The 25,646-nt window shown below is 35.9% G+C and overlaps 2 protein-coding genes across 2 annotated transcripts in view; one reads left to right on the top strand and one right to left on the bottom strand.

Moving 5' to 3' along the window:
* Nucleotides 1–7,549: 7,549 nt before the first annotated feature.
* LOC139149411 (bile acid-CoA:amino acid N-acyltransferase-like) overlaps nt 7,550–25,646 on the bottom strand; it is a 24,059-nt gene continuing 5,962 nt past the window's right edge. Inside the window, exons 3-10 of the mRNA XM_070721159.1 lie at nt 19,631–19,921; nt 18,686–18,849; nt 17,859–17,975; nt 14,236–14,324; nt 12,921–13,020; nt 12,490–12,570; nt 11,915–12,068; nt 7,550–10,091 (exon numbers count right to left, since the gene is read on the bottom strand). Of these exons, the coding sequence (XP_070577260.1) occupies nt 9,952–10,091; nt 11,915–12,068; nt 12,490–12,570; nt 12,921–13,020; nt 14,236–14,324; nt 17,859–17,975; nt 18,686–18,849; nt 19,631–19,921 (1,136 nt within the window). The 3' untranslated portion in view covers nt 7,550–9,951. The remainder of the gene's footprint in view (nt 10,092–11,914; nt 12,069–12,489; nt 12,571–12,920; nt 13,021–14,235; nt 14,325–17,858; nt 17,976–18,685; nt 18,850–19,630; nt 19,922–25,646) is intronic.
* Nucleotides 20,727–23,566, top strand: LOC139149412 (uncharacterized). Its single transcript, XM_070721160.1, has 2 exons — nt 20,727–21,667; nt 22,497–23,566. The coding sequence occupies exons 1-2, from the start codon at nt 21,604–21,606 to the stop codon at nt 23,483–23,485; spliced, it is 1,053 nt and encodes a 350-aa protein (XP_070577261.1). The 5' UTR covers nt 20,727–21,603; the 3' UTR covers nt 23,486–23,566.

Raw genomic sequence — 25,646 nt, forward strand, 5'->3', positions numbered from 1 at the left:
CGAATGGTTGTCATTAAACAGGTACATATAATTGGACAAAGTTTCTCGACACTACTCTGGTTGTTTTTGTTTAACTTGACAAGTTTAATAATGTTAATTGTGGTGCTCTGCTTCCTGAAACCATGCTGCATGCTGAATAATGGTTCATGACAAGTATTACTCGATTCGATTATGGTACTGACCAAAAATTACGTCATTGAAGTTCTTCCAAATAATACAGCTTTAAAACAAGTGCAAGCCTAGCTTCAGAACTTCAATACAAAAAACTTTTACACTCAAGAAATCGCCAAAATGATATCTATTCAAAAGTCTGCTACTTTTACCTCTAAGACTTTACAAACACTGAACAGTAATCTCCACTAAGTGACATGAAACAAAAAAGCCGTTTTAGTTGCCGAGTCAAAAATGGAACAAAGGTGTCAAATATATTATCGCACACATGTAGGTCCTATTATTTCCCTAGGATGGCCGAAAGATTTCTTCAAAATTCAATACTTGAAAACGAGGCTTGACAAGCACTATCTTGGTGGGATATTTATGATAACTGGATTTTAGTAACTGTTTTGAGTTCCTCATCAAAGATTGCATTCTCATTACATAGTTTCGATCTCGAGCGTTTGTTTGTGATCTGGAATATTAAAGAATCACATAATTACAGCGGCTTGGTTATTTTGTGATGACATGATAACCAAAAGCACTGGGGCTTTTTTGTTTCCAATAATGGATACTTCATTTTAATTAATATTACAATCTTCTTGGAATACAAGTGTCAGGGATATGACAAGCTATCGAAACCCTAACGATTCTTGGTTTTATCTTGTAATTTTCAAAATACATCGTTTTGGGGCAGCCCGCCCACCGCGCTCAATTTTTCACTCTTTGCAAAAGGTGCCCAGAAATGCACGATTGTAAACTCTCTCACGATCGTCGTTTTGGGCGCTCTTCATAGACCCATTAACAGATCCAAAAAGTCCGCTACGAATGACAAAATGGTAAAACTCAACGTACAGAAAAATGTTGAATCAATTTGAGAACTTGACTTAGGATTTACGACTCCACAAACTACCGATGACATCTCTATTATACACCTGCGGCTGTAACCTACGGAGTTTCGTCGTACGGTGAGTTTTAATATCAGAATAGTCCAATAATATTGATGCGGAGCACAACAGCTTCAGGTGTTATTGGACGCTATTTGACTTTTGACCTGACAACACCTTTACATAAGAGAGAAGATTTTACAATATTTTACTGTAAATATGCTTTGAAACATTCAAAACTTCACAGGGCCAGAGTCTGAGAGTTTTTCCATGTCTGAACATCACACAAGTCTACGTATCAGAACGTTGGAACGTAGCATAAACTAATAACATAAACTACTATTACAAACTACCCAACCCACATAACGCCTGTGACGCGATCGCTCAGTGCAGTGCGCGGTAGGCACCCTCAAACGCCTTAATTTTGACTTTTTCCTTGTAAAATTGGACTACAAAGGTGTATAATAATAAGTTTATTCACAAAATGCCGGGATTTTAATATCCTCGTACATCGTCCGTGACGGACAATACCTCCGCTGCACGATGTAGGCCTTGTCAGACATAAATACCGGCATTTTTATATTATATGACCACCTCATTCTGTGACTTCTAAACTAGAGGATGTCGTATAGGACATCAAGTCTTGGGTTTTAAGAGTCAGCCTTTACATCTTCGATGTATCTTTCTTGGATTTGACTCCATTGCGGCCTTGTAAGCTTACTTTATAAATTTATCGGTCGGATTTTTTTCCGTGAGAATTTTTGAATAAGTGCGTAACAGTGACTGATTTTTTTTACACTTCGAATTAATGTATTAGATTTTTTCCTGCAAAAGGCAAAACAAAAAAGTGAAAAGTTAGAATCATTGTCAGAAAACAAAGTTTGACCGTTCAAAGGATTTCCGATGAAAGCGTAACAACCGGGTTACTGAGATCAACGCCTTAATTTCTTGATAGTATAATACCATAGACATTTGTTCATGCTTCTCATGATATATCCGATTTTCACCTTGGGCTTTGAGAGTATGAGAATGTTAGTATGCAAGACTTAGTTTTAAGGTAGACTTTGAACAAACAATCATCGGGGCAAAGGGGAAAAAGACAACATATTGAGTAATGGTTCATATGAATACTTGAAGGCCGATTGAATCTGCACCAATCCGCTAGAATTTATTAATCTGGTCGGAATGAAGTGTTCCCATGTTCCCAGGGCTCTGGATGTGCAATATCAATATACTGATATGATATGATTGACATATATCGTAATTTAATCTATTCTCTCTTGTAGATGTAGGCTTGGACCCGTAGTATTAGCTATAACAGGTGATAGTCAACTAACAATCATAGCATAATTAATCAATCAATCTTTATTGTACTCAACTCACACTAGCAGACAGTGCGGTATGGTACATTCCTAAATTGGACAAAGTGCAAAACTAAACACTTTCGAAAGGATAAGAAAGTATTCAAGTTGTACAGTAAACAACCTTTCCAACAGTTGGGAGGCTACTGGTTATAGTGTGGTGGTGGTGGTGGTGGTGGCTAATCATGCCAAAAAATACCGAAAGAGTGATCAGGACAATAGGCCAGAAGTACTGTAGAAGTGTCCTTCTGGAAATTGTATTTTACATATAAACGGCATCTAGTATCTAGATTTCACACCGTTTAGTGAAATAAGAGATTCAGCCGTTGAAAAACTGGCTCAACTGCTTAAACCACATGATTCACCCTATCGCATGTCTAATGTCTGTGATCGCATTCCAGAGAGTCGTGATGGTGTAGATTTAGAAGTAACAGGCTATCATCGAGATTGCTTCCGAAATTTCGCTAAAAAAGAAGGATCCCTATAGTCATGGTTTTGCAGTACAAGAAGCCTCAACATTACACTCGTCTCATAAGCTACAATCTTCATCTGTCATGCGGCCGTTCCCTCCAGAATGCATCTTCTGTAGAAAGCTGGAAAAGAAAGTGTCTGGAAAGCCTGAGCGATGCATTAACTTACAAGGTATATAAAGACAAGGCTGGAGTCTTGAAGACCCCTTCTTGTAAAAGATTGATCTCCAAGCCCTTGAATAGGGCTACATGATCTACATCGCATGGTGCAAGGCGAAGACTTGTTTGCAAGAGAGGCAAGTTTCCATAGATCATCATGTCGAAGCTCATTTGATTTGAAATACATGAATGACAAAGAAAGAACCATAAACCGTGTCTTTGAAATACAGCAGGAACGCAAATCTGCTGCTCATCTTAGAGCTTTCAATGTTGTGTTTGATTTAGTTCAAGACCAAGTGACTGAGCAAAATGGGATTGTGCAGTTTACAACACTGCGTCTACAAGAGTTAGAGAAAAATGACTTCCCTTATCCCCAGATATCTGTGGTCAATATGACGCTGAGGGCTTTGTCTCCATTGCCAAAATTCGACACAACATTTTAGATTAAACTTTTAAATTCCCCATGTTGCCACTTGATCTAGACACTCAAACCGAGCAGACAATTCTTTTATAGGTATGATGAGTGTCAGCAACACTCGCTGTCACTAAATTTTTCTCTCACTGACAATAGAGGGCGTAGTAAACAAACGACCTTGTGGCCGATATAGCTCGCTGTGTTATGTAGAGAATAACTATTTTGGACACATATGTTGATGAAGGTGGAAATCTTCGATAGTTCATTTCAGTGACAAGACAAAAAATGGCGAAATAGCTGAATAAAATAACCATTAAGTTTTCATCACAATTTAAACATATCACATTGAGATCCTCCCTAAGAACATGTCAAACAATGCTATCAGGCGATTAGTTTTTGAGAATAAAATTTTTTGACCAAAAATTGCCCTTAAAATACAAAATTGCAGATTTCATCATAATTTCAATAAATCACATGTAGTTTATCTGTAGGAAACTGTGTAACAAATATCAAAGCTATCAGACAAGTAGTTTTTGACAACCACATTTTTTGACCAAAATTTGTTAAAATTGTCCCCAAAATACAAAATTGCAGTTTTCATCATTATTTCAATATCTTATAATGAACATATCACATTAAGATCATCCTTAAAAACATGTCAACCAAAGCTATCAGACAAGTATTTTTTGAGAATGAAATTTTTTTGACCAAAATGGCAAAAATTGCCCTCCCAATAAAGCAAAATTGCAGATTTCATCATAGTTTCAATCATATCTTATTAAACTAATTGCTTGGAACCTGTGTACCAAGTATCAAAGCTACCAGACTAGCACTTTTTGAGAAAAATAAAATTATCAATAATGTTAAAAATTGTCCCACAAATACAATATTGCAGTTTTTAAAATTGCAGTTTTTATCAACAATGGCAAAAATATGCCCAAAAATTCAAAATTACAGATTTCATCGTAATTTCAATGTATCACAATTAGAAAATCTGAAGAAACTGTGTATGAAAAATAAAGCTATAAGATTAGTACCTTTAGAGATACACAGTTTTTGACTAAAATTGCAAAAATTGCCCCAAAATACAAAATTGTTTATTTCATCATATAATTTGCAAATATTAAAGCTGTTAAACGAACGGTTATGGTGACCGAAAATGACAAAACATTGCCATAAAAATACAAATTTGCGTATTACTGCACAATTTGACAAAATCTGAAATAGGTCATCCCCAGCCTATATACCGAATATCAAAGAAATCTGACCTCCAGCTTCGAAGAAGAGGTTTAAAGATTTTTTGACCAAAAATGATAAAAATTTGCCTTACAAATACATACATACATACATACATACATACATACATACATACATACATACATACATACATACATAAATACATACATACATACATACATACATACATACATACATACATACATACATACATACATACATACATACATACATACATACATACATACATACATACATACATACATACATACATACATACATACATACATACTGACAGACAGATAGACAGACAGTTGTTTTCGCAACTTGAAATTGGGGTAACAATTTTTAGTTTGCAGTGCATAGCTATGTGCATAGCTATGTTTTCAAAGTATTCCGCACTATATTTTAATTAGCATGTGTCAACTTTTTGCACAAAGCTCAGTAATAATATCATTGAAAATGGCTTTATAAACATGCTTTATTAAAGGGACAAAGTCGGCCATTTTTCATGAATTTTGTTTGATATAAGATACTACTTGTATTGTTTGACATGTTGAAAGATACTGAATAAATGGGTGACTTTGCATATATTCGACCCCGGTTTTTGACATGATATACGAAACCATCGCGAAAATGAATTAATGGTCATGACCATTAATTCATTTTTGCGATGGTTTCATTTAATTTATCTAAACCCGGGGTAGAATATATGCATGGTCACCCATTCATTCAGTATCTTTCAACATGTCAAACAATATAAATAGTATCTCGTATCAAAAACAATTCATGAAAAATGGCCGACTTTGTGCCTTTAAGGCTGTGTTAAAGTATTTTTAAATTTTATTAAAGCCTTGACGGTGTGACCATTAGTTGCCTTTTCCTGTTTCGTAAGTGTTTATCAAAGAACTCCAGGATAGCTTTCCATGAGTGTTCCTGAGCCACATCATGAGGTTTTGGTGATCCGCCATATTTTATGTATATCGCTGTGAATACAAAAATATTATTTAAAACACCATTTAGTGACATAAATCACCCTCATAAAAATAATTACGCCATTATAGTATTTCAACTTAAAATGTTTTAGATATCAATTTGTTGTTTCTTTCCTGATCATTAGATACGAGTAACTAATTACATCCACTTCATTCAATATCAAACCATTTCTAGTTGTACAGAGAACGTTTCTACAAAAAGGAAAATTCTCAAAAGAAGACTTATACTGCGGCAATGGAACAATGAAAACGAGCATTATTCTGTTCGTTTCCCATCTTCAAGTCTTTCATGGCCAAATTTGGCATTACCCTAATTTTTCAAATGTCGACCTTGACTTCTACAGTAGAAAAATGAATGGCACAGTTCAAGTGAATTGACGAAATATGTTTTGATCAAATGAGAAATTCTCCCCTGATTTCAAATATGAAAATGTATTCATAATTTTAACGAATCTGAATCAGGTTATCTCCTTGAACTTACATACCAAAGTTAAAATCTATTTAACAAATGGTTCCTAAGAAATAATGCTGTAAAGTGACCCCGAATTTTTGCATATGTAAATGCAATTATCATGTTAGTAAATCTGAATGAGGTCAATTCTAGGAACTTAGGTATCAGGTTAGCAGTTTCAATACGAAATGTGCTTTCAGCAGGAAGAGCACACTGGCAGAAGCAATAGCGCTGATCGCTGTTCTCTCTCATTAATATGGATAAATAAATATTTGTCCGCATTTTCTGCATAAACGACGAAAATAAAACCTGCGAGTGTTAGAATGGCTATTTAGCGTCACACTTATTCATATGAATTGATGACTGAGACTACAAGCTGCAACAACAGCCGTGCACACAAAGACAAAACTCGTCCGAATTTCAGCATATTTGTCCGAAAGTCGCGCGCGTGCAGAGATATTTAGTGACAAACCCGAAATCGCGATCAACGCTATTGAAACTTCAAATCGGACAAACGATGTCAGAGGAGACTTTTTAACCCTAAATATGAGGAAAAACTCTATGAAAATACGAACATGAAACTTCATAACCAATCTTGGGCATTTTATAAATAAAACATCTGGGCATCCACTAAAGAAACGATCGGATAAGATGGTTTAAAGGGACAAGAAAAATTAGTCGTTCTTATATACCTTTTGGGATATCAAGAAGACACTGTTTACTTGTATAAATTTACTCTGTGTACATATCCTTTTGTAGAATGAAAAGATTTCGCCTGTAACCTCTTGACAAAATGAAGGTAGTTAAAGACAAGGCTGGAGTCTTGAAGACCCCTTCTTGTAAAAGATGATCTCCAAGCCCTTGAATAAGGGCTACATGATCTACATCGCATGGTGCAAGGTGAAGACTTGTTTGCAAGAGAGGCAAGTTTCCATAGGTCATCATGTCGAAGCTCATTTGAATGACAAAGAAAGAACCATAAACCATGCCTTTGAAATACAGCAGGAACGAAAATCTGCTGCTCATCTTAGAGCTTTCGATGTTGTGTTTGATTTACTTCAAGACCAAGTGACTGAGCAAAATGGGATTGTGCAGTTTACAACACTGCGTCTACAAGAGTTAGAGAAAAATGACTTCCCTTATCCATGGATATCACGTGGTCAATATGACGCTGAGGGCTTTGTCTCCATTGCCAAAATTCGACACAACATTTTAGATTAAACTTTAAATTCCCCATGTTGCCACTTGATCTAGACACTCAAACCGAGCAGACAATTCTTTTACAGGTATGATGAGTGTCAGCGACACTCGCTGTCACTAAATTTTTCTCTCACTGACAATAGAGGGCGTAGTAAACAAACGACCTTGTGGCCGATATAGCTCGCTGTGTTATGTTAAGAATAACTATTTTTGACACATATGTTGATGAAGGTGGAAATCTTTGATAGTTCATTTCAGTGACAAGACAAAAAATGGCGAAATACCTGAATAAAATTACAATTAAGTTTTCATCACAATTTAAACATATCACATTAAGATCCTCCCTAAGAACATGTCAAACAATGCTATCAGGCGATTAGTTTTTGAGAATTAAATTGTTTGACCAAAAATATAATGGCAAAAATTGCCCATAAAATACAAAATTGCAGATTTCATCATAATTTCAATAAATCACATTTAGTTTATCTGTAGGAAAATGTGTACCAAATATCAAAGCTATCAGACAAGAAGTTTTTGACAAGCACATTTTTTGACCAAAATTGGTTAAAATTGTCCCACAAAATACAAAATTGCAGTTTTCATCATTATTTCAATATATCATAATTAACATATGACATTAAGATCATCCTTAAAAACATGTCAACCAAAGCTTTCAGACAAGTATTTTTTGAGAATGAAATTTTTTTGACCAAAATGGCAAAAATTGCCCCCTCCCAATAAAGCAAAATTGCAGATTTCATCATAGTTTCAATCATATTTTCTTCGAATAATTGCTTGGAACCTGTGTACCAACTATCAAAGCTATCAGACAAGCGCTTTTTGAGAAAATACAAATTATCAATAATGTTAAAAATTGTCCCACAAATACAATATTGCAGTTTTTAAAATTGCAGTTTTTATCAACAATAGCAAAAATATGCCCAAAAATTCAAAATTGCAGATTTCATCATAATTTCAATGTATCACAATTAGAACATCTGGAGAAATCTGTGTATCAAAATTAAAGCTATCAGATTAGTACCTTAAGAGATACACAGTTTTTGACTAAAAATTGCAAAAATTGCCCCAAAATACAAAATTGCTTATTTCATCATATAATTTACAAATGTTAAAGCTGTTAGATGAACGGTTATAGTGAACAAATTCTTCGACCGAAATTGACAAAACATTGCCATAAAAATACAAATTTGCATATTACTGCACAATTTGACAAAATCTGAAATAGGTCATCCCTAGGGAGCTATATACCAAATATCAAAGAAATCTGACCTCCAGCTTCGAAGAAGAGATTTAAAGATTTTTTGACCAAAAATGATAAACATTTGCCTTACAAATGCAAATACATACATACATACATACATACATACATACATACATACATACATACATACATACATACATACATACATACATACATACATACAGACACAGACAGACAGACAGACAGACAGACAGACAGACAGACAGACAGACAGACTGACGCCGGACGGATATTCATCGCAATTGCTTCTATTGACTATAGTCTATAGTAACTAAAAAATCACGTACCTAAAAATCATGGTATTCACTCAAAAATTCGAATTTCCCACTAGTTCGGACCCCTTTCTCCTAAATGCACCAAAGTTTTAACATTTAAATCTCATTTTAGATGGGTCATTGAATCTTAGATGTGTTCAGATATTCGCCAAACCCCAGCTTATGTTGTGATCTATTAACGTGCTTTAAGTTCAAGACATACAGGTCACTATCTATGAGTCAGTCTGCCTGCCCCGATATCACTGCAGTGCATGTTCACTTCTCATCGGTAGACCGTGCATGTGTATCCTAGAAAAATTAACACACTTTTAGCGGTGGTGGCGCAGTTGAAAATCTTGACAAATTTAACTCGAACAACAATGTCAACGTAATATGCACGATGGAATAAGATCAAGGGACATCGATAATGTGTTGACCAAATTGAAGTTTAAATTTACCACAGCCACGCCATTAACCATGAATATCGCCACTCGTCACTTTCATTAAGGAACTGACAATTAGAACTTGGGAGGGATCTACTTAAAATGGGCACATGTACATTTCCTTTCTTGTTTTCGCAACTTGAGATCGGGGAAACAATTTTAGTTTGCAGTGCATAGCTATGTTTTCAAAGTATTCCGCACAATATTTAAATTAGCATGTGTCAACTTTTTGCACAAAGCTCAGTAATAATATCATTGAAAATGGCTTTATGAACATGCTTTATTAAAGGGACAAAGTCGGCAATTTTTCATGAATTTTGTTTGATATAAGATACTACTTGTATTGTTTGACATGCTGAAAGACACTGAATAAATGGGTGACTTTGCATATATTCGACCCCGGTTTTAGACACGATACACGAAACCATCGCGAAAATGAATTAATGGTCATGACCATTAATTCATTTTTGCGATGGTTTCATTTAATTTATCTAAAACCGGGGTAGAATATATGCACGGTCACCCATTCATTCAGTATCTTTCAACATATCAAACAATATAAATGGTATCTCGTATCAAACACAATTCATGAAAAATGGCTGACTTTGTGCCTTTAAGGCTGTGTTAAAGTATTTTTAAATTTTATTAAAGCCTTGACGGTGTGACCATTAGTTGCCTTTTCCTGTTTCGTAAGTGTTTATCAAGGAACTGCAGGGTAGCTTTCCATGAGTGTTCCTGAGCGTCAGAATGAGGTTTTGGTGATCCGCCATATTTTATGTATATAGCTGTGAATACAAAAATATTATTTAAAACACCATTTAGTGACATAAATCACCCTCATAAAAATAATTACGCCATTATAGTATTTCAACTTAAAATGGTTTTTTTTATCAATTTGTTGTTTCTTTCCTGATCATTAGATACGAGTAACTAATTACATCCACTTCATTCGATATCATACCATTTCTAGTTGTACAGAGAACGTTTCTACAAAAAGGAAAATTCTCAATAGAAGACTTATACTGCGGCAATGGAACAATGAAAACGAGCATTATTCTGTTCGTTTCCAATCTTCAAGTCTTTCATGGCCAAATTTGGCATTACCCTAATTTTTCAAATGACGATCTTGACTTCTACAGTAGACGCATGAATGGCAGAGTTCAAGTGAATTGACGAAATATGTTTTGATCAAATGAGAAATTCTCCCCTGATTTCAAATATGAAAATGTATTCATAATTTTAACGAATCTGAATCAGTTTATCTCCTGGAACTTACATACCAAAGTTAAAATCTATTTAACAAATGGTTCCTGAGAAATAATGCTGTAAAGTGACCCCGAATTTTTGCATATGTAAATGCAATTATCATGTTAGTAAATCTGGATGAGGTCAATTCTAGGAACTTAGTTATCAGTTGAGCAAGTGTCAATACGGAGTGTGCTTTCAGTAAGAAGAGCACACTGGCAGAAGCAATAGCGCTGATCGCTGTTCTCTCTCATTAATATGGATAAATAAATATTCGTCCGCATTTTCTGCATAAACGACGAAATTAAAACCTGCGAGTGTTAGAATGGCTATTTAGCGTCACACTTATTCATATGAATTGATGACTGAGACTACAAGCTGCAACAACAGCCGTGCACACAAAGACAAAACTTGTCCGAATTTTAGCATATTTGTCCGAAAGTCGCGCGCGTGCAGCTATATTTAGTAACAAACCCGAAATCGCGATCAACGCTATTGAAATTTCAAATCGGACAAACGATGTCAGAGGAGACTTTTTAACCCTAAATATGAGGAAAAACTCTATGAAAATACGAACATGAAACTTCATAACCAATCTTGGGCATTTTATAAATAAAACATCTGGGCATCCACTAAAGAAACGATCGGATAAGATGGTTTAAAGGGACAAAAAAAATTAGTCGTTCTTATATACCTTTTGGGATATCAAGAAGACACTGTTTACTTGTATAAATTTACTCTGTGTACATATCCTTTTGTAGAATGAAAAGATTTCGCCTGTAACCTCTTGACAAAATGAATTTTTTTCTATGACAAATAAGGATTGTCACAGTATGTAAATGAAACTGCTATCGTTATCTACATGAATTTCGAAAGGCATGGCCAAGTAAGATTCCTTCACAGACGTTTACATTAAGTCCAAAACTTTATGTAATATGCTATTCTCGGTTGTAAAACTGATTTTTGAACTTAATTTTTTGACACAGACCGTAAAATGTTCACTGAATGTTAAATCTTTTCTCGGTGCGAGCAAATTTGTGTGTGCACAGTTGACAAGAATTTTAGCATGTTTCAAGAAATCAAACACAAACTACTTTACATAACTCAAAATTAATGCAAAAAAATCCCTAAACAGGCGACTATGTCCTTTCAAAACAATGTTTTAAAGAAATAAGGGTTATATTCCAAATTTTAAGTGATTTGGACAAAAATCTGAAGTATGACAGTTTTATACGGTAATGTGAACCCATTATTAAAACAATTGAAACGGCTGTTTCAGGAAAGAAATTCAAAAACGTCCAAGAAGACGGTGGTCAAAACCTGACGATCGACACAGTATCTATAGAAGTCGTCCTACGCTTACCATCGGAGGCATCACGCATGACAGCTCGAGTAGGTTTTATATATCCTAAGGTACACAATGGTGTATAGGGAGGCTCCAACATGTGACCTGCCTGTGGATAGCGGAGGACTTTCACCAAATGCTCCTTGCCAACATCTTCTAGTTTTTTGTATAACTGTTGGAAATATAAGAAAACGGATTAAGGATACAGTTACTGAAAATTATGCGTCCTTTCGCAGTTTTACAGTCGTGGGATAAGTGATGAAAATTCAAGAATGATCTTTTCTATCAATTCCACGATTAAACAGCTGGCCAGAACAGATTAGCTATTCTTTATCTGCGATAAACCACACCGATTAACACACTGTTTGAAACAAATATGAAAAAATATTCCCCTTGTTTGACGAGAAACAGTACTATTGGACACTTTCTCAGAGGATTTTTTTTTATTTTCATATACCAATAGACATATCACGTCTATCAGCACATATGCTTGACTTTACTATAAATGTTTGTCATAGTGTATTGTACTTGTATCCACAATAGGTTTCATTACAGATATTCTTTCACTTATCGATTCCAAAAAATATTCTTACTTGCTTGAAATGGCCCTCCGAATCCAAGCTTAGATCATCACCTGATATCAAAAACAATGACGGACAACTTAAGTTTTCCACCTGCAATGTATGGTCAAAAAATAAGTATGACTAGTTTTAAAATTTGTGAATACATCATATTATTTGCCAATATTAGTCTTTACAAGTTTATCTACGGGTAGGTTGATTCCCGGAGTGTAGGTTTCTGAGTATTTTATTAGCGGTTGTACGAATATTTCTTCGATTCTGTGAGATTGCTCTTGATTTATTACGACCAGTCTGCACGGTTTCAGATTGTCTTTGAACCAATTATGACGGACAGCAAACTTGACGTATTGTAGATAATGATTAGAATTTTATAGGTTGAAATGAAGACTACCATAATCGATCTTATTGCAACAAGGATAAAAGCTGTAGAATTGTAAACACACCCGGATAAATGCCTGCTCACCCTCTTCTTTGAGAATTCGATGATAATCTGTGATATCACATGTGAGGAAATTACCATCTTCATCTTTCTTACATGGAAGACTGAAAGCCAAAAGACATCAGTGTTAAATTAGAAACGTTTTGAGTGAGGAAAAGCAATATCATTGTAACACGCAAATTATGCTTCGACATATCCTGCATATGGTGCCATCTGTGTGCCTTCGTTACCGCTGGATTTTTTCTAGGTAAGTAGGCACTGTTGGTTAGGAGTTGCAAACCGATAAAAGACTAACGACCAATCAGTAGTCCAGCATGTAATCATTTCATTGGCATGTATGTGAAAGTGGAAGAGTATTCTCTTAGACTTGTAATATCGCCAGCTTCTTGAAAATGTATCACAAGACTTGACGAGAGAAGTAATATTTCATTTTCAAATATTAGTGATACACTGTTTAATTTGAAATTAAGCTTGAGACATTGTTTCTTTCCTTAAAATAACGAAGACAAAATTGTTGACTGTCAACTTTCTTATTTGGTCGACAAAAGATATCATTTTGTACATTAATTACTTAGCCAGTTACCAATTTTTGCTATGTTTGAGTCACTTGTAAAGGAATGGTTTAATAGAACTTTGTGCCAAAGGGAAAGTTGGCAGCATTTAAACATCAATCAGCTCTCCTACTTCTTTAACCTACTTTATTTTTAATCAAGCATTGCTGGCCTAAAATCTAAGGGTTATTTAAGATGCCTCTCAATGTGCTATATCTCAACAAGTTGGAGGAGAACGCCTTTTTCTGATATCATCCTTCTTGTCTACTAACTTCAACATACTACAGGAAAAATTAATATATTCGTTAGTTTGCATAGTGCTCCTGACAAAAATATATCCCTGGAGATAATGTTGTATTTACTAAAGCTCTTAAGTACTGTTTTCTTTCATTTTGTCCTCTACTGATAATACAAATGAAAACTTACGAAATACAACATTTAGCATACACTTACGGCGGAAGAGACCGTATACATCCCTGTGTCAATAGTGTTGGAAAATGGAGCAATCATTCAATCATGGCAATATCAATTGTATTTCTCCGGGGTGTGTTTATGACACTCCCGTGTGTAATGCGAGGCAAGAGCGGCCGAGCATGGAATGAGACAAAATATCCCTCTACTGAAAGTTCATACATTTTTATTTGAATTTGTATATTCCATGTACTTGTTGGTAAATTCTAAGTTCGTTTCTTGTGAAAAAGTGCATGATCAAAAAGACCTTTCCTCTGTGTTGAGTGTAACTGGCATGACTCATCAACTTTGGCTTACCCTGGAGGAACATTAAAGGCCATCTGTGCCCTGGTTATTGCTGTTTCTGGTCGTGTGAAGACACTATTTGTGAACACTGCACAATTAAGCTGATGATATAAACAGAACATTATATATTATCGCCTGAATACACGAGTTTATATGCCCGACGCCAGTCACCTGCTCTCGGGCACAAAACCCATGAATTCATGTAATAATATTTTTATTACATGCATCTTCACAGTTAATGCTATACGTAACAGCCACACCAGCAACTGGCTTGGAAGGAAGGCTCCGTCAAAATCTGGGAAATTTCAGTCTTTGATTGCGCATACCGGTCTCTGCTCTCTACATCGCCTTGCTTAAAGCATTAAACCACCGACCTGTAAAATGGGTATCGATTTGACTCTGTATAGAGACAAAATTGGAAGATTTAGTGGTGGAGACACGTGAAGCCAGCCAATATGGCGTCACTGGTCATACCGCTGTTCAATTGCCAGATGTCACTTTCAGTGAAGCTCTGTTTGTTTTGCCTTCTTGTCATCACCGGCAATATTGAACGCAACCCTGGACCTCCAAAATTACGTTCCACTGGTTCACTGGCCACGGCAACTGATTTTGCGACGAAAGAGGATGTCCGGGGACTGAACACAAAACTCGACAAAATACTTGCCGAGTCACAGTACATTCACGAAAAGCCGGACAATCTAGGATCGAGAATGAACAGCATAGAAGATGATATGGTGGATTTTCGTGAACAAATACATCACAATAGCTCTAAGTTACGTGAATATGATTCAAGAAAGGAATCACTCGATGACATCAAAATGGTTTGGAGAGCGTTGCCATTCAGCAAAAGTCTGAAACGTAATGCGTATGATAGTCTGAAAGCTTTTAGAAGAAATGGTTCTGAAGATTCATTGAATCAGTACAAGAATGCAAATAAAACTTTCAAACAAACATGTAGAGACGGTAAGAAAAAATTCCAAGACAAAATTAGAGATGAGTTTCGAAACGCTACACATGGAGATTCTAGTGAGTTTTGGTCTGTTTTGAAAAAAATTGTGTCAATGACACTGTGCTCCTATTTTACAGAAATACTAAGTACTAGTACACACATGACATTGCATTCTTACAGGTTGATTACTAAGAAAATTCCATTGTAAGTCCAAATTAATCTTATACCCCAGCAATATGTAATGCTCCATCTCAGAATGACTTTTACATATCTGACAGAAAATAACCCTAGGATCAAGACTACAATGTTTTAAAGCAATCCAACAAATACTTTGGGAGAAAATGATTTTTTTGACAAAAAATAGGAAAAATTGGATTGCTTTAAAACATTTTGAATTCGTCAAACCAAAAGATTTTACTCCAATTATGTTATGTTGTTTTCAAATCTTCAATCTCAGAATGAAGACTGTTTGTACTACACAAGTTTAAGATTAATTACTCTTTCCGACACCTGTTTGTATGGTGATTTTGTAAGTTATATTTAAATTAAGTAATGTAACCCTTTGCATATGGGCCGGTGGCCTTAGAATACAAATAAATGTGCACAAACTGTTCATTGTGCACCAACAACAACAGCCCGAATGCTATATGACATTTAGTTACATGCAGGGCATTCTCAAACAATTTTACCATTATCGACCAGCACCGAACAGATTTTAACGAAGTCAAAATAGCAGTGCCCGCATGGATATTTTACATCTAGCATTAACAGACAGCTTGTTTTACTGTTGGCTTCACCGTAACGGTAAGTACGGGAAGCGTACATCGTTCACACGGCCCGATAACTCACGGATGTTGACTTTGGTGAGGGGGGGGGGTTTCGAAATGACCAAATAGGGGAGGGGAGACAGTGTGTTTTTGAATTTCAACAGGGCCTAAAAATGCATTGTGCCAGCCACAAATTTCATCAATCAGATGCATTTTTCGGCAGCCCTTCGGGCATGTTACTTTTATAATCAGACATATTTTGCAGCGCGCCCTTCGGGTGCGTAACTTCGAAATATCAGACATATACACATATATATATCAGAAATACTTTTATGTTCAATATTAATGGCCAGCCCTTCGGTTGCGTTACTTAAAAATATCGGACATGGTTTCAAAGTCAAAAGAAGAAGTCCTCTCAGACACTGCGCATATCATACTTGGTAACAATAGCTTCCATAGTTTCTCAGGAGATGTAATTGGATGGATATATATATATATATATATATATATATATATATATATATATATATATATATATATATATATATGTGTGTGTGTATATATATATATATATATGTATATATATATATATATATATATATATATATATATATATATATATATATATATATATATATATATATTGTCGCGCGCTGTTTTCGAAATTTGGAATAGGTGGGTCACCCTGTTTTCTAAAATTAGAATGGGGGGGGGGGACTCAGCCACTTTTTGACGTCGACAAAAAATAATCCACCGCCCCCATCTCGAAGAAACTGATCAGTCCCTTAGCCATTTTTATGATGGATTGTAAAATTCTCTGTTTGTTGTTCACAGCATTATAGAAGTGGTAGCTGTGTATAAATCAACGGTTGAAGAATGATGTGTGTACGCTGTATTACATGTTCTCAAGACAAATTGAAACACCGTGTTTCTCTTTGTCTGTTATATTCTGGTTTCAGAAAACCATCTTATCGTTTATTTATAGAATTAGGTCTGCTGGATATTTATAAACTTTATAAATAAGGTGTTTGCATTTTTATTTTCGATTTATGCCATGACAAGCTTCCCTGAACGATTATTTTCAGACAGTGGATCAAAACCAAGATACAAGCTTTGAGCTTGGTCCAATTTTATTCACTCCAAAATCTATTTCTTCTGCGTGACAGTTTGCTATTTCATTCGCAAGTGCTAAACTTTGGAACCATTAACCAATCGAGATCAAGTATCTCACATCAATATGTCTGTTTACCACTGCCATACGAAAATACCTCTTCTTGTAATGTTTATGTATACACTTCATGAAACTGTTAACTCCTAACATCTTGTCAAATTCGATTAGTCAAACTCAATTAGCATCATTCTTGGTGCCAAAAAGGAAACCGAATTCGCAGTCGCAATAACACACAAATAATCGAGTTTCCCACAAATTTGTTCACTTGAACGACAAGTTCCACCTAGTGATTCTAGGTAAAAAATGTCAGCCATTTTATCAAAGTCATACACGCTTTCTAAACTTTTAAATTTTTGAACTGGGAGGGTCTTTTTTTAAATCTGAGAAGAGGAAGGGCCACATTCTTGAAAGGTAATCGAAGGAGATGATACACTACAGAATGGCCCACCCTCGATTTTCTGTAGCCCACCCCATCATAAAAAATTGAAAACTCCCTGATCGGAAAGCATCATGATGGCTCTCTATTCTATATACACTACAGAAGAATACATATCACATGAATATGCTAGCTTGTCATGAAGTAATCTAGCATTGTTTTAAATCCTTATCCTCCGAAAGATTTGAAACGACATTATGCTATACGTTATGGCAAGGTTTGAGAGAGAGAGAGAGTGGAATGAAAGCGCTTCTGTTGCACACTGTTTAATCGCATAACAACTTGCACGACAATGTCGATGATGGTACATACCCTTATAGTGGATTCTGAAGCAATCTGCAAACCAACGGATACTCCATGTGAGTTGCCTATAAATCCAATGTTCTCGGAATCAATATCTGGACGACGACAAAGGAAATCACAGGCTTCCTAGGATGGCAACCAAAATGGTACTAATTATTTACTTATAAAATAAACCCTGTGCCCATTTGTAAATTTGTACATGTTGGTTACGTGTAATGGCTATCAAGTAGTGAAAATACGGAGTCTATATTCTGACAACTGATTGGCTATGAACACAAGCATATCGGACAGTCACTTTTCATATGTCTGGTCAAGGTTGCCACTCTTTTAAATCGTGTGTGTGGTGGGGTAAGCAGTAATGTTAGAAACCGTTGGCTACCATCTCAAATTTTCGAAACTTTGACAATATCAAGTTTTTTTCAGCGGCTTTGACTGTGTATTAATAATAATTACATCTTTATTGCGAGAAGCAGCTCTGAGAAAATTGATACAAAGATTTACAGCAAATCGAAAAAGAATAAACAAATGAAGTCATACGTGACTTTGAAAACAATTTCTAAAAAAAGATTAAGAGAAAAAGTGTCTTTTTCGTGGCCTCTTTGCCAGAATGCCTCGTATTTACTTTTTATTCTTGAAATCAGGACATTTTTCGTAGTACAAGCACTGAATGGAGGTCCAATACCACGGGTAAATATTATAGTACTGGTCATCGAAAATGTTGTTGATGTCTTGATTAATGAGATCTTTTGAATCGGCAAGCATGGTCGATAATATAAACACTATGAACATTTCATAAGTAGTGCCAAACAGAACAAACGTCATATACTGAAACTTACCTCAAAATAGTGAATATCAGCACCTGTAACTGGAAGATCTGGACGGCCAATGTATTCCAAGACTGCAGCAGCGAAGCCATGCGATGCAAGCAGGGAGCTCCTGTATTCAAGGATGCCCCCTCCACCTCCCCATAAATCGATGACGAGAGGGAAAGGACCAGACCCTCGATGAAGTCAAAAAAGAATTTAAATCTTTACCCATGTGATCTTGTACGTTGTATAATTTCAGCCGTTATATTTCATTTGTCATCCCTGGCTCTCAAACAACTACCATGCTGTATTAGAGGTTCAACTATATATTACCGTTTAGATCATCAAAAATTCAATCAAGTTTGGTAACCCAAGTTTTCTAACAGGTTGCACAGTGCACAACTGCCGTTGTAAGAGCTGAACAATTTTAATTTCATCCTTTAGATAAGAGTATTCATTTTTCAGCGCATGTATTGAATAAACACTAAGAAAAATCGAGCCATGACTCTACAAAATCGAATGCTAGACTACAGACAGCGCCACACTATCAGCCTTCTTTTTAGCCTTTATGCACATACTATACTTTTGAAAATAAAAATCCACAACTCTGAAAAACTGTAAAAATTTCTGTTGTAGACATCGATATAAGCTCCTCAACACAAACAAAACACATACATACATACATACATACATACATACATACATACATACATACATACATACATACATACATACATAAACACGTACATATAACATACATATTCAAAGATTCACCTTGTGGTAGATATATCAATAAATCCTTAGAATGCATTGAAAATTAACACAAAGTCGATAGGATATTTATTCTCCTAAGAGTATATTCACTCTCAAGATACAAGAAAAATTCAAAGCATACATGAGTTTAAAGTTTTGAACAAATTTAGGAACTATTAAGAGACGGCTGTAAAGATATCAATCATTGAAGACACAACTTACCATTTGGAATGAACAAAGTGCCCCGGATGTCACCCTCTCTTATGGGAATTCTGGTCACTCCAGGTCGGATATACCATCGTTCAATAGTTGTCATGGCAATTGGTGAAGCGATAGCAAACTTTTCATTCAGGTGACCCCTGAACACTTGGATGTTAACAACAAGCGGTTTCATGACATCAAGCCTATATAGACGACTACCCTTCCGTGAACCTGCCGCTGGTTTCATACTCCAGAACAAACCCATTGGCTCACATCCTGAGTATGTGCCACCTTGTGACCTTTGACATGCCACTGAAATAGTCATCAAAGTCACAAATACATATGTATGATAAACATGCCCGTATACTCTTATAGTGAACACCTATTATCTGGTCATGAGAGCTGTAGCGCCCGTTTATTACCCCGAGGGGCCGTGCGTTACCATAAACACATAGCTATTCCCACAAGCCGTAGGCCAAGGGGTATAGCGATGTGTTTCTGGTAACACACGGTCACATGGGGTAATAAACGGGTGCTATAGCCAGAATAAAGACCAGATGATAGGTGTTTTATAACACACCACACGCTCATGTTGTATTATGTTATAGTTTTTAATGTGTTTTGATATTTTACACCGCAACAATCCCTGACAGGTTTACATTGCGATAATTCCACAGCGGTTACAGTATGTAAATGGTACCACTTTCTTCCAAGAAATATTCTAAGCATATACCTAGCAAAATCCTTGGTTGCACTTGAATCTTTTTCGTCAATGAGCTCTTCAAATTCCTACGCTGTTGGAATGGAAAATCTATCATTCTATTTCAGAGAGACTTGTCGCTCATCCCGGGCGAACATCGCGTTCTAGTCTCCCACCATTGTTTCAAAGCTGCAGACGACACTACGGTCACGTGACCGGGCACTTTTCCAAATTTGGTCAATACTATTTCCCTAGGGAAATCCTTTTTTCAAAATATACCATCTGACGTCACTTTTGTCGAGTCAGTGGGGACAAGACCTATCAATTTCTCGTCACGTGACGTATTCTGGCGAATCGCGACCGGAATGACCATGTGGTGTGTTATAATTAAGCAATGAAGCACACCCAGCGATGGTATACCACGAGATTTTGACCAGTTGACGACATATATGCACGAGCGATAGCAAGTGCATATATGAAGTGAAATGGTCAAAATCGAGTGGTATACCGTCGCTGGGTGTGATTTATTGCTATTATATCATAACAGTATATTGAAATTCTTGCGTGGAACGTCATAAAAGGAATTTTCCTCAAGCTGAGAGCTAGTGCGCATGCCAGCCGTGGTATATCGCCACTATGCTTTGTGCTCGCTCCGGCGATGTAACCTTTTCTCCCTTCACCTGACGCTATTTGGTCGGAAAATGTCGTCAAAAGAAGAAAATGATGTGACTGGTGTAGATTTGAAGTATTGTTATATTAAGGAAAGGCAAAAGGAGAAGTACTCTGACAGAAACAGAATCAAACGTGCCCGTAATTGGGAACAAAGAATCGAGAAACAAAATGGCGACATCGGCAGCTGTTCAAAGTGGTGGTATGTCACTGGAAGAACCTAATACTAAACTTTCCAATAAGTTTGAGTCAACAGTAAGTGAACTCCGAATAGATATTATTGATCTTGGTAAAGCTTTTAGCTATATGGAGGAAACTGTAAAATGACAAGAAGATAAAGTATTTGCTCTGGAGAATGGAATGGAGAAAGCTGAACAAGAAAATAGAGAAAAACGTAACGAAATGAACAGATCATAACAGTACGGCAGAATCAAATCGTGTAACATAAGTAGAAAGGTGTACTTTGCAAGAACTAAACTGAGAAATGTAAATGCTGAAAGGATTGGCCTTCTTTCTGGTTCGAAAGCTGTATTCATCAATGAAAATTTAACGAGAAAAAATGCTCAAACCTTTAACACTGTGAGGAAGTTTGTCAAAGATCGAAAGTGGCACAATGAATGGATAAATGCCCGTGTATCCTTTATCAAGAAAACCAAAGAGTCAAGGCGGTCCACTTCGACGAGGTCAACGTAAGTAATTGCGAGTAAATGATTGTGTTGTTAAGGACATTTAAACGTTAAGGGTGATCTCTGGTGTTTTTTGTTTGCCTGCCTTGTAGGTTGTGGGGTTTACCTGTTGTTGCCTCCCCTTTCCTCCTTGTGCCCCTGTTAGTGTTGCTTTTGCTTATGTCGTCTTGTCTGTATTTCTGTTTGCTCTCATGTTTTCTGTTTGACAACATTTCGTTAAGTTTTAGAGTTACTTTACTATGCTTTACAAATTCACATATCAAACATTTAGATGGTTTATATGATTGTCAACATGTGCAGTTATTTTGGGAATCATATTTATGTTATGGGGACAAAAATTAAAATTGAGAAAAAAGACCAACACAGTCCTACTTCTTATTGGTAAAAGGTGCACTATACAGGGTAGTCGAATATAAGAAAACTATGAACGTGTATTTTCCAATATAAAACTAGCAATATCTGTTTATCTATAGATGTTTAATAACTGATATGAATTTAAATATATATGTTTAATAACTGATATATATTGAAACTGAAAACGAAATACGAGTCATATTCGTCATTCGTTGTTGAAGCGCCTCATGCAAATTTAGCTACGTTACTGGATGCATCTACGTGGCCCGAAGGAGCTCTCGTGAGGAAATTCTACTAAAATCCATTTAGATGTCTCTTCAAATCGCCTCATACAATTGTCGAGGTTTCAAATCGTCTGTTGATGCCATTAAATCTTTGTGTGATGATCATGATGTTATTTTATTTACAAGAACATTGGTTGTGTAAAAGTGATCTCTCACTACTCTCCAATATTAATGAGCAGTTTTTTTTGCAACAGGGGTTACCCCAATGAAAGATGACACTGGTATACGGATTGGAAGACCATATGGTGCCGTGGGGATTCTCTGGCGGAAATCACTTTCAGGATTAGTTAACATCCAAATCTGTACTTACAACGAAGATCGCATTATTGGCTTGAAACTTCAATGGAGTACCAAACGTCTCCTTATCCTTTGTATTTATATGCAGACTGATTGTGAAGAAAATTATCATCTATACATAGATCATCTGTCTAATATTAAGAACATTATTGACGATGAAGGGATTAACAGTGTATTGGTACTCGGTGATTGGAATGCGTATCCAGAAAGACCCTTTGGGAAAGAATTGGACAGATTTTGTTCAGAACACCAGTATATCCTTTCAGACTGTTTATTACTTGATGACACAACGAATCATTTTACCTATGTGAGCCGGGCACACCATTCAACAACGTGGCTCGATCATTGTGTGTCAACATCCTCAGCCCATGCATGTATTGATTCTGTAGACATTTTATACAATTTCATCGCCTCTGACCACTTTCCACTTTCAATTAAATTTTCCATTTATGGACTTCCACGTTTGGTAAACGCTGGTAGCAATACTGAAACTCCATCTAGTAAGAATCATGTTATGTGGGATAAAATTAATGAAAATGATATTAAGAGGTTTAAGAACATTACTGATTACAATCTTAGTTATATAAATATTCCGGTTGAGGCTTTGCTGTGTAGAAATCCCAACTGTGATAATCAACATCATCAAGATTGTATCAATATATTTTATGAAGAGATTAATCGTGCTCTATCAAATGCTTCCAAAGTCTGCTTTAAATATAAAAGGACGGATTCCACACCAATGGTCCCTGGATGGAACGACTATGTGAAAGAAGTCCATGGCCAACCAAGGGATTCTTTCAAATTATGGTGTAGCTATGGAAGGCCTCGCAATGGTCCCATTTATAACATGATGAGTGCTGCGCGTGCACGCTCTTCGAGTTTGTAAGAGGAATGAAAATTAAACCCGGGCGGATGGGCTTGCAAATTCACTTCGATGCAAGGACACCAAAAGTTTCTGGAAGACTGTTCGCTCAATTAATAGTACTCCTTCTACTCTGTCGTCGTCTGTTGGAGGTTGCTCTAGACAGATTGAAATTACTGAAATGATGAGAAACCATTACGCTTCCTTACTAAATTTTGTAAAACTTAACACAAACGAGGATGCTGTAATGTCATGGCTTTCCTCACATAATAATCTGGAAAATGACTACTCCGTTAATCTTTCGGAAATTTCGTATGCAATTAGCCGTCTTCAGTGCGGAAAATCCGTGGGTCCTGATGACCTGGCTAGCGACCATTATAAATATGCCAGTAATAGGCTACATGTCATGCTTGCTCTTATTCTTTCGTCGTCTCTGTATCATGCGTTTCTGCCACAAAATTTCATGCAAACTGTCTTGGTGCCACTTATCAAGGACAAAACAGGTAATATGAGTAGCAAGGATAATTACAGGCCTATTGCCATTTCTACCGTCTCTTCAAAAATCTTTGAAATCACTATCGTAAATCGTTGTACAGATTATCTGAGTTCACATGACTATCAATTAGGGTTTAAACCACCGATATGTGTATTTATCTCATGAAGGAAGTGACCAATTATTCTCTCTCGTTTAATAGTCCTGTTTATTCATGTTTTCGTGATGCCAGGAAGGCATTTGATCGCGTCAATCACTGGACGTTGTTTAAGAAACTGATTGACAAGGGTGTCCCTAGTGTAAGTACATTGTTCGTCTTCTGATGGCGTGGTACCGCACTCAACATTTCTATGTTCAATTTGGAAATACAATATCTTTATTTTTTACCGTAAGTAATGGTGTACACCAAGGCAGCATTCTTTCCCCGCAACTCTTTAATTTATATATGGATGATTTAAGTGCCCGTCTGAAATCCTGTGGGAAGGGATGTAATATTGGTGGTTAAATAATCAACCATCTTATGTATGCTGATGACCTAGTGCTTCTTTGTCCGTCAATTAAAGGTCTACGCGAGCTTGTCTTAATTTGTGATAGATATGGTATTGAACATGACATAATTTATCACCCAGAGAAATCAAAGTGTATGTATTTTTGCCTAGGAAAAGTTTGATTAGAATTGAAAGCCTACCACCTATTAAGCTTGGAACCACCTCTTTAAATATCGTCAATGAGCATATACGTACTTAGGTTATATCATGACAAATAATTCACTTGATGATTGTGCTATCAGGCAGCAAACTAGATGTTTCTACATTCGTGCAAATGCTCTGCTCCGTTAATATTAACACTGTTCTGCTCATGTGAAGATTTCACTCTTTAGAAGTTTTTGCACTAACCTGTATTGTTCTCAGCTGTGGACTTCTCACGCAAAAAGAGTCTGAACAATCTTAAGAGTGGCGTATAACAATTCCTTCAGAATTTTGATGGGGTATGCTCGCCACTGTAGCGCGAGTGCTATGTTTGTTTCACATACAATTCCTACTTTTAATGCCTTGAGACGTAAAGCAATGTATAATTTTCATGAACGTTTAAATCATATCGAAAATGTGCTCATTTTAGCGCTACTTAATTCTAATGCTCTTTTGCATTCAAAGCATATTTTAACGTATAGAAATCTTCTGTACTTTTAATCATTTTCTGTCTCTGTTTTGATATTTTATGTTCTTTCTGTTTTTGATGTATGGGATAGCGTACACAATTTGGTGTTTCGCTTTTCATCCTGAAATAAAGTTATATTATTATTATCATAAATATACTTGATTTGCATGGGTTGATTACAAGTGCTCATGTGAGCAAGATATTTGATTTTCGAATTTCGCTCAAAATGTTGATCAACTATACATGGAGGTCTATGACAAAAGTGTAAAGAATTTTTTTTTCACAATTAAAAATATGCATTATTTGTGCATATATGGACCCTAAATAATTGATATAATTGTACTTGATTAGAAGAGGGTGGTAACTCGTGCATCTGTGTAAAATAAATTTGTTTTTAGAATTTCGCATAAAATGTTGAGCCATTATAAATTGTTGTCTATGACGAAACTATAATTTGTTTTAAATACAAAACTTGGCAAATCTGTGTATTTATGTATGCTTGATTACTGATATTTATGTTATCCAATACAAAAA

Source organism: Ptychodera flava, chromosome 14 (assembly GCF_041260155.1).
Source record: "Ptychodera flava strain L36383 chromosome 14, AS_Pfla_20210202, whole genome shotgun sequence".
Classification (NCBI taxonomy): domain Eukaryota; kingdom Metazoa; phylum Hemichordata; class Enteropneusta; family Ptychoderidae; genus Ptychodera; species Ptychodera flava.